At 37.2% G+C, this 10669-nt stretch overlaps 1 protein-coding gene across 1 annotated transcript in view; it reads left to right on the top strand.

Annotated features, from left to right (window-relative positions):
- Positions 1-2015: 2015 nt before the first annotated feature.
- The window catches only part of LOC107657598 (homeobox protein aristaless-like 4), an 18461-nt gene continuing 9807 nt past the window's right edge, over positions 2016-10669 (top strand). The window contains exon 1 of the mRNA XM_016445756.1: positions 2016-2492. Within this exon, the coding sequence (XP_016301242.1) occupies positions 2165-2492 (328 nt within the window). The 5' untranslated portion in view covers positions 2016-2164. The remainder of the gene's footprint in view (positions 2493-10669) is intronic.

Here is a 10669-nt window from a genome sequence, read left to right as displayed (position 1 = left end):
GAACTACTGGTCCTAATTCAATCTGCTCATCAGATGACAGTGTCCCTACCCATCTCATGTGAATTCAATTACAGATCTCTATGAGACTCCCTCTCAGACACCTCCACTCCTAGACAAGATTAGCTTCATGTATTTTGTAATGTGGCCTTTTGTTTTCAGCATAATACATGAGGATCACTTTATTGATTTTATATGGAAATATTAATTGAGGACACTTTGCAAAGTCATTGTAAAGCAAAGACTTTCCATTTGAATAGCATCTATTTATTGTGTTGAGGAGGTGTAAATGAAAGGAGTAAAGACTGAGAGAATAAAGAGAGAAGTCACCCTTATATCCATCCTTTCAAAAACATGACAGGGGAATACTGAGAGATGTGGCGGTGCTGCCATTTGTGATATGAACACTGAATTGAGGGGTAGTTTTTTGTCAATCAAATTCTCAATCCCAGCATTCCTGTAATTATCCTTCAGGGCTATATAAGCTAGCCAGGCTTCAAGGTATACAGGTCCAAATCTGATCTGGTCTTTTTTTTTATTCCCCCTGTTGATTTTTGAACTTGACAGGAAGGTCAAATATGCAATTAGATAGACAGAACAAACTTTTGTTGATGGATACTCAGACTGTGAGCCCTAACTTATAGGCTTCTCTCCTTGCAAATCATTTTCTAATTGGAGAAGACTTAATGACATAACAATGTACACATATTTTATGTTGTGTAATTTTACAGAAAAACCCAGCAAATCAAAAAGATCTTACTCTATTATAATAAATGGTCTTGGGACTTGCTTTGCCTTTCAGAAACTGTCAAATAAGTTTAGCAAAAGATACGCATCATAAACTGATTAGAAAAGACATTTTCCAGAATGCATGTGAATACAATATAATATATTGTAATGGTTAAATGTGTTGTTGCTGTTGTTCTGACAATGTTTGTGCACTTGTATGGTATAATTTGAATAAAGTCCAAAAATTACAGACTTACAAACTAAATGTATAGGATAAATATTGCTGAAAGTAATGAATATTAGTGCACATTTTCGTTTAAAATACACTTGTTCTTGTAGCTCAACTAATGCATTGCACAAGCAATGCAAAAATCAGGTTCAATTCAGGAATAATGGTCTCATATATTATGGCTTCCTTTTTCTAAATTATGCCACTTCATTAGAGGAAAAAACTTGTCACATATATCACTCATTACTTAAAATGATCTGCAACCACATAAATATACATCAAAAACAAACAAACAAACAAAAACATGACTCTATTCTTAGAGCTGCTGAGCACATTGTGTTGGGGAGATGCAGATGGATGCTATTAGTCAGTTCAAGCCGTCAGAGCTGCATGCTGTTACTTTCAGTAAGTTGGGCGCTTGTGATATTAAAACATATAAAAATACAGAAAAAAATGTTACATTTATTAAAACATACAAATACATTAATGCAAAAAGCGAGAAAATTCTATATTTTTTACAGTCTTACAACTTAAGTGACCTCAAAGGTGGTCATCATGTATGATTTCACCCTTTTAACTTATTTAGTATTAACACTCATTTAAATGAAATAGTAAACTTGTATAATTGCAAAATATTAAAAATGTTTTTTTTTTTAAACAAAAATTTTTTTTATCCTTATAGGCCTAATAATCTTTTTTTTCTTCTTCAAATATTCTACATTACAATACCCTACTAAAGCATTTTGAGTAATATTGGATTTTTTTCCCCCCAAATATTTTCGTGTAAAATGTTTGTGTATGACATTTACTTGATCCATTTATCCGTAATACTCTTGTCAGTCAAGTCCCTAATTGTATTACTGTCATGCGTTGTGTTTCTCACGTGTTAGTAAGAGGAAAAAGCTCCTTCGCTCAACGGTCTGACGTCTTATCATGACGGGACCACTGACTCTAGCAGACACCAGGACAACATCCTCCGTCCAGAATTCACTCTCTCTCTCCTCCAAACCTTAAAGACGCTTTCTAGCATTTGCTTTTGCCTAGTCTCTGGAAAACATCTGAATAATTTTAACCAACTCCAGCTGTCGCCCTGGTGTGGGTGTGTGAGAAAGTGCATGGCCGTCTGTGAATGAGAGGAGACTCGAGCGAGGGTGACGTTTAGATTTACAAAAAAAGCTAGGATATTTTGCCTGTTTTTTTTTTGTCGGCATGAACGCAGATACGTGCGTCTCGTACTGCGATATGACCTCCATGGATTCATATTATTCGCCATCATCAGGGCAAGGAAGAGTCCAACAGGCCAGTCCTTACAGGACGTTCCAGCCGAGCGACTCCAAATACAATCCCACTTTCCTGCCCGCCAAAGGTCAACCTTACGGGGACAAGCCGCGGAGTCCTTTCCACCAAGAGTGTCCGTCACTGGATGATAGCACACCCGAGAGCGCCTACAAGTACCATGTTTTCATGCAGAGACCCACATGCAAAACTCCTCCTGAAGACGACAAACTGGAGGACGGCGAGCTCATCTCATGCTATGGTGAGTGACATCTACAGTAGATGTGGTTTGTGCGTTCATTTATCAGTATATCTTCAGATCACATACAGAATCACATACAATTTGGTTAAATTTCCACCTGATGCTTAGCATGTCAGTGCAATTTGATAGGCTAATTCTTCCGTATCAGAGCATCTCCTGGTTGAGGGTAAAAGAAGGCCTTTGACAATCTGAGTAGTATAAACGTTAATTTGTTCGCACATTTGTTCCATAGTTCATATGCACTGTTAACCCCGCTAAAAAAAAAAAGACGTTTTACGTGCCTTACATTTTTTATTAAAATCAAAGTGGTGCTGAAGACACAACTTTTTTTTGTTTTTTTTTGTTTTTTTACGTTTTTAAAAACTTTTTAATTATAAGGAGATAGTGAGAGTTAATTTGAAAATGTTTAGAATATTTTTACTTTGTGTAATAGGCTGAGAATGATCTAGTAAGAAAAAAAAACGTAGGCTAATACTTTTTAAAAGTAGGCTGTCCGAAAAATCTAAAAAAAAAAATCTAATTCCCTGTAATTGACATAATCGCAAAACTGTCTAGTATTTTTCTACATGACATCGTTGTGTTTATTAAATCGAATAAATATATATGTTTTTATTATTTAGATCACAATTGTGTGTTTTGTGTCTAGGATTTAAGAAATACAACTTTTCTGTTTAATGCAATGGCCTGCAAACGAGGAAGCGTAAATTCACTAAATAAATGTTAAACATAATTAGGCCTGATTAATTTATTCAGTCACGTAGCTTATATTATAAAATAGACTTTGCCTCGTGCCTCGTGAGTGATTTATCGGACCATTAGGCTACAAACAATTCAAGCACTTTCGGAAGGCTGCAATTATCCAAATCCACACTCATTCTTGCCTGTTATTTGTCACATCATTTTTACGGTCACTCAGACGTTGCCGAAAATTAAATTCGTCCGGTGGTCTCATAAACAATCAAAGCAGAAGTCATGAAAAGACTAGGCTACAGATGTTACGAAATGCATACAGTGGCTAAAAGTCAGATTATCATCCTTTTTTTATATACAAGCAGTGGCATGAAAATCCATCTTTGTGGTTGTAAATCACGCATGGGCTATTTAGGATGTGTTGACCGCAGGCCAGTGAAAATTGACACCGAATGTATGTATCATCAACGCATATAGTAGGTAGCCTAAGGCAGGTTTTGTTATTGGCGTCAGAAAAATCCTATAAGATTCATTCAATTATTTGTTTCCTTCATTTAACATATTTGATATTTTTTACCATTTCGATATTTTTACCATGTAGTCTGAACTGTTTATTACGACAATTTAAGACAGTTGAAATTAAATTATTAATTAGCTGTTCTGCCAACAGTTAATACAAATAGTTGAATAAACAATTAATGAAATACTATATCTTGTATTTGGATCTTGTATTTGTATTTGTCTGCACAGGACCTTTAAAAACGTAGCTTATATTTGGTTACAACTGCTATTTAAACAATTACACTGTGATTAATTCTATGAAAACAGTGGTAACATCCAAACCATTCAGATCATCGGGAAATTAGAATGCATCCAGATTGTTATTAGAAATGCCTCTACTTTTAAAGCAAAACAAATAAGCAAACAAATCACACACACACACACAAAAAGGACTACATTTTATCTACAGTCTAGCTTTAACTGCTTTTTTATTAAACGTAGTATAATAAAATATAAACAAATAATATTTTTATTATTCAAGAGCTCTATTTACATATATAAAATGTTTATTGTCTTCTGTAATCACATTTGAAGAGACAGTAATATACATAGGACAGGCTAAAACACACAGTTAACAAATCGTTAAACTCTTATTTGGCATAGTTGACTGTATTTTGAGGCCAATAAATCCATTCCATCGAAGTAATTTAAAGTACAAAGAGTTTGTTTGTTTGTTTGTTTGTTTGTGACATTTAGGGCTATTTGTAAATAAAAAAATATTTTGTAAAAATACTTTTATATTTTTCAGTGTAACTGGAAATGGATGTAATACATATTGTAATATTTTCAGAAAAATAGCTTGTCAAATTGTTAGTAATACCAAATTCCTGGGTATAAGCAGGCATGAAGATATGAGATAATCACTAAGGATCCTTGTCATGAAGATATTATTGTTAGATGATGCACAGACAGTGCTGTACTTATAGAGCGTTTTTCCTGTCTGCGGTTTGAGGAGAATGAACACTGTGTGGTTCCGCCACCATTCTTGGAGCGTATTTGTGGTTTGTGCTGTAGATATCACGGGTAAGCTCTAGCCTCAAGCAAAGTCTGATTGACCCAGTCTGAGAAAATTGGGAAGCTGAGAATCTAGACAAACTTTTGTTCAACATAGAGAGAAGGGAAGATGTGTGTCCTCTGACTCAAGATAACATGTCTTCAAGTGCTGGTTGTAAACTTATCATGTGATCCTGCCACCTAGATCCAAAATATGAGAGGGTGTTCAGCTCTTTCCAGCCAATCAGAACCCTGTAAAACTACAGTGACAGTAACACAGCGTGTTTGTCATGGTTAAAAACAGAGCTTTTCTAATCGTACATAAGAACTGACTTGAGTATCTAGTAGTTTAAAATCATAAGTCTTTTTGTAGTGATACTTCCAAAAGAAGGAATATCAGGGTTAATCCTCAACTAATGCTGTAATCTGACAGTGCTTTTAAAATCAGTTCAAAATTTGATACATTTTTGGAAATATTAATGAAGTACCACACCAAAGCATGAAACCTCTCCAAAAAACCTTAGTGATTCATGACTTGCAGCAGTAGGGAGTAGGGCATTATTCAGAGGTAGATGTGTGGACTCCTAACGATATCATTCATGCTGTTATGCTCAGCACAATCAGTACCACTGGGAGGCCTAAAACGACAATCCCTGACTGGTTTACATAATCTTTCCAGACAAAATGGCATGTGCAAATAAACCAGCATTCAACAATAGATGGGATATTAAGTTGGCTATTAAACATCTGCTGTAGCGAGACAGTCTCTGCAGAGCTTGGATCCTGAAGGTTTTACACATTTGCACACTGTTTCTTGGTATGTTGTTTAATTGTGTGGATAACAGTTTTCAGAGGTGTGACATCATGGACAAAATATTTAAATTAAATTAAACTTTGTGTAAAGGAGAATGAAGTTCTTGCTTTCTGTCCTTTTTGTATCCCTAAGCTATGCAGATTCGACATGAAATTACACATCCTTAAATGGTGTTTCACATACAAGTTAAGCTCCATTTTGTGTGTGTGTTTGAAGAGGAAAAGAGAAAAAACAATAGAGCTTTTATTCATTATTTATTATTCTTCAAGTGCGGGTCTTCATTTCTTCATTTGCCTTATAAAAATGTAAATGTCTATACAACATTCTTCAACAGACACAATGGTGTCAAAGATGATTGTAATTTTAATGGTAAAAGACTGTAAAAATGTAAAAATCTGTTCCTTTTTGAACGGTCTCTCCCCGGTCTCTCCCTTGTGTTAATCATGCTATGGGGAAACTCCTGTTTACTCTGATACTGAAGCCTGATTTGATCATGTTCGTGTAGCTGCATGAATCAATGCCACTTCAACCCACCAAATGGAGTGGAGCCGACTGCTATATAAGTCGGCTCTGAGTGCCATTTCGTCAGAATTTTCTCCTTCAGCGATGAAGATCATCTCTTCGCTGACTCTGCAAGCAAGAAGCATTTGTGCATTTGTGTCCTCCATCGGCCTTGGGGTTAAAAGCCGATGCAGCGCATCCATCTAAGCCCTGCAGGACTACCTCAGCCTTAGCGAACAGGGCTTATTGACATTCGCTGACAAGCATAGGCAGAGGGTGAACCAACTCCAGGGTAAGGCTAAAAGCAGCCAAATGTATTAAACATCATAAACCCGTCTTTTTAGACAGACATGGGTGTCATGTAGGCTAAAAAAAATGTTTAATGGGACTAAATTTGTATTTAACATGATTACATTTTAATAAAAACGTTAGAAATTGATAATTATATAACGTTTCCTTTCCACGGTTATTCAAACAGCGAATAAATCATAGCCTATACAGAAAGTGACATTATTACTAACATTGATCTATTGTGAGTTTAAACACTCTCAAAAAAACAAAACTATTGTTATAATCACTGAAGCTGTATACACTGTGAAATTAATTTCTTACTTACATTGTACATACATCTGAGCTTTGTTGTTTATGATGAGAGAATTCACAAGAGTCAACAAAACTGATCTGTTTCAACGATGACTCAGTTGAATGCCTCTGATAGGCCATTGCATTCCTAAGCTCAACAGAATTGTGTGTGATTGGTTAAAATACGCAGCACTGTAAAAACGCCTAAAATGAAATACGGTGCAACATGAGCAGATCTTAATTTAATGCTGCAATCGACAGTCTATTCATATTCACTTTGTTAGCAACAGACGTAATAGATTTAATTTATTTGTGCAGGGGCATTTTTGTCCAATTTAGTGCCATTTTTGCCCCAAGTCCCCATGGCCAGGGGAAAGCTAAGCCTTCCCCAGCCTTACACACGCTCCGCCTGTGCTGACAAGGTTGCCTTCCTAGACTCGCCAGTCTCTCCCAAAGGACTGTTTGGCCCTTCCGTGGATGGGTTTTCCGAGCAGTTTACAGCGGCACAAAAGTCATCGCAGGCAATGCGTCACTTCCTGCCAAAGCACTCCAGTGCGACGGCTGTTTCAATGGCCAGAAGGCTCCATCCACTCAGCAACCTGCCAAGCCAGTGCCGCCTCAGCCCCAGCTTAAGTCTGAGCCTGGGCTTCAGCAGCACCCCAAACCCTGCCCGTTTCCTAGGCGTCAAGGTGCCCGTCCCAGACTGATGTTGGACCCGGAGCCTCAGAACCCTGATCCAAATGCAGAGAGGTAGAGGAGAGGGTCAGTTCTCGCCGAGGCTGGAACTCCCTCGAAGAAGTCCCGCACCTGCTCTCAATTCCTCTGCTCAACACTGAGCGATGGAAGCTCCATTCAAGTTGGGCTCATCCTCCCCATTCAGCACATGCCCAAACAAGCTACCGCTATGATAGCGGATCCACATACTCAAAAGAGCATTTCTACTCTCCTCATTACCACAAATGTCAGTTCCACGACCCTGTGCAGCGAACTGCCACTCGACAATCCATCGGGCTTCAGGCTTGGAAAGCTATACCAGATGTGTCAAGTTGGGTTCTAAACATCATTGAACGAAGTAACTACCTTCAGTTCGCTCGCAGGCCGCCTCACTTCAGAGCTATTATTCAAACTACGATGCTCACATTCTCAGGTCTGAAGTGCAAACACTGCTTGCAAAAAGGCAGCGCTACTTCCTTGTTCCGAAAAAAGATGCTCAGTCCCAAAGATGGGCTCAGGCCCATTCTCGATCTCAGGCATCTGAATTGCTTGCTCATGAGACGGCACGGATTTTGTCTGCTTAATCTACCTAACCCCCTTTTGTAAGTGGGAAAGGTCATGTTATGTAGTCCACAGCCTAGCGGCTCGGGTCTCATTAGCTCATGCCTACAGGAGTGCTTAGTATGGGCGCTGGGCTTGCAGAGCGGCTTCATTCTGCACATGCTTATAGCACGGCACAATTGGATGCGTTCCCCATAGCTTGATTAATGCAATGGGAGAGACCGCTCGAAAGGAAATGCTCTGGTTACTTACGTAACCTCGATTCCCTGAGATAAGGGATCGAGGTTACGTAATGTTGCGAATGTTGCGTAGGCTGCCGTGCTATAAGGCTGCACGCGTGTCGACTACTGTCGCTTCAGTCAAAAGATTTTGATGAAATGGCACTCAGAGCCAACTTATATAGCAGTCGGCTCCACCCCTTTTGCCGGGTTGAAGTGCCATTGGTTCGTGCAGCTACACGAACGTGATCAAATCAGGCTCCAGAGTAAACGGGAGTTTCCCCATAGCGTGATTAACGCAATGCTCGTTCCCTTATCTCAGGGAACCCAGGTTAAGTATAGTAACCGGAGCATTTAATCCGTTAACGGTAAGTTTCATTACTATATACATTGAAATAATAGGTCTGACTGAAAAGTTAATTAAAATAGTATTAAATGAATATTTTTTGGAAGTGAAACAACAAGTCATATAATTTACAGTGAAAAAACAAAACGTTTCCACAATTCTGTGTGAGACTTTACATTTGATGGTTGTTCATTTTAATAATTAGTAATTAATAGTTTCTTCTTAGTTTGTTGTTATCAGTTATGTACATTAGGGTTTTATGTTACATTGTATGTTGTTAAATGTATTTTTATTTCATTGTTTTAGTGTCACTATGATGATGTTTTGTATTTTACAGTTATTTTTACTGTAAATTAAAAAACCTGAGACATTGCTACCAGTTTTCACTGTACATTTCTGGCATCCACACTTTTTTTTATTACCGTAAATTTCACATTTATTTATTTTTTTTACAGTCCAATGTAGCTTTTTCTATCAAAGAAAAACATCTAAATCAGGGTTCCTCAAATCTTGCCATGGAGGGCTAATGCCCTGCAGAGTTTAGCTCCAACCCTAATCAACCACACCCGAGCAAGCTCATCAATGTCTTCAGGATCCCTAGAAAATCACAGGTATGTAATTTTGATCAGGGTTTGAGCTAAACTCTGCAGGGCATTAGCCCTCCTGATTGAAAGATTATGAGAAACATTAACATGTACAAAAACCCTAACCCAAGTGTTTTAGATATATTTATACTGTATATACACACCATGGCCAAGACTCCATACAGATCTATATACATATTCAGCAAGATATGTATATCTTGTATATATATATGTGCAAGATACTTTACTCCACATTGCATGCAATGAAGACAATATTTACATCCTCTTCTTGAGCTATTTTAAGTTATAGTGAGCATCTGAGAGTGAAATCTTGGAGACAGAAAGCTGGCTCAGTTCTGTGGTATATGGGAGTCATGTGTGAGGTCATTTATCAGGAGCTCAGATTTATGGAAACACTGTCCTGCTTTCCCACAGAATCCACATTCCTGTGTGGCTCGCAAGCATTGATCTTCTCACAGGAACATCTGGAAGTTTTGCTTCTGCACAGATACCTGTATTTGCAACATTCAGTATTTCGAATTAACTTTTAATGAGAGTAAATTAATATTTAATGAGATAATTGAACACTCAATTAATTGCTTGTGTTTTTCAGTTGGAGGCCATATTTGTTCAGATTAGATAACTTAGATTAGAACTTTCTTGTTTAAAATTAGAACCTTATTGAAAATAAAAGTTATTTATTCGCATCTATGGTTCCACAAAGAATCCATAACAATGGATTTAATTTCCACAGAACTTTTTCATTGCACAAAATGTTCTTTCTAGTGGACAAAGTTTCTTTAGAATATTAAGGTGTTCTTTACACTAAGAAAAAAAAAAGGTTCTTTTAAGAACTTTTCACTGAAACTTATTTTGGGGAAATAGTTATTTTATGTCATTGCTGCAAAAACCTCCTTTTGGAAGCTTTAATTTGAAGTGTACGAGTTGGTTTTAAATCAGAGTATAGCATCCCCAATTAGCTCGTGTGCTCATTTGCTCATAATAATGTTGTTATCTTGAAGTTAATGACATTATTCACCTTAAAATTACATGAATGTTACTGACTGACAGTGTTTTTGTGATTTACATCTTATAATATATCTTGAGCTAACCCAGACCATCACATTCCATAAAAGCTAATGGGTGCCCCGCTGCTTTACAGCTTGTTAAATCACACTTTGATGTTTTTCTCCTTGTTTCTTGCAGTGATTAAATAGCCGCTCCTAGTAAACATCTGACCTCCGCTAATTCAAAGACGCAGCCGAGTGGGTAAATGTTCTCAGGGGGAGTGATTGCTACAAGCATGTAGGCTACTCAAATTAAAAAATCTGCCTTGGTGTGAATTGATTTTCAAAAGTGGTATTGGTGTAACAAACACCTTACAGAAAGGAAATTACTGGAATATGTTTCTAGGCTGGAGGGCTTTTGCAATCAGTACTGAAGTAGACCTGTAAAAGATGTGATTTTTTTTAAATAATTAGAGTTGTTTCCAAAGGGGAAATCTGCTAGTATGCCTTTAGGAAAATGATTAGTGTATTTATTAATATATATATATATATATATATATATATATATGAATTGATGTCTTTTTGGGTGGATCCTAGTATTACTCA

This window comes from Sinocyclocheilus anshuiensis, unplaced genomic scaffold, assembly GCF_001515605.1.
Source record: "Sinocyclocheilus anshuiensis isolate Anshui unplaced genomic scaffold, SAMN03320099.WGS_v1.1 scaffold2901, whole genome shotgun sequence".
NCBI classification, from domain to species: domain Eukaryota; kingdom Metazoa; phylum Chordata; class Actinopteri; order Cypriniformes; family Cyprinidae; genus Sinocyclocheilus; species Sinocyclocheilus anshuiensis.
The sequence above is the reverse complement of the archived record's forward strand: the minus strand, read 5'-3'. Positions and strand labels throughout refer to the sequence as shown.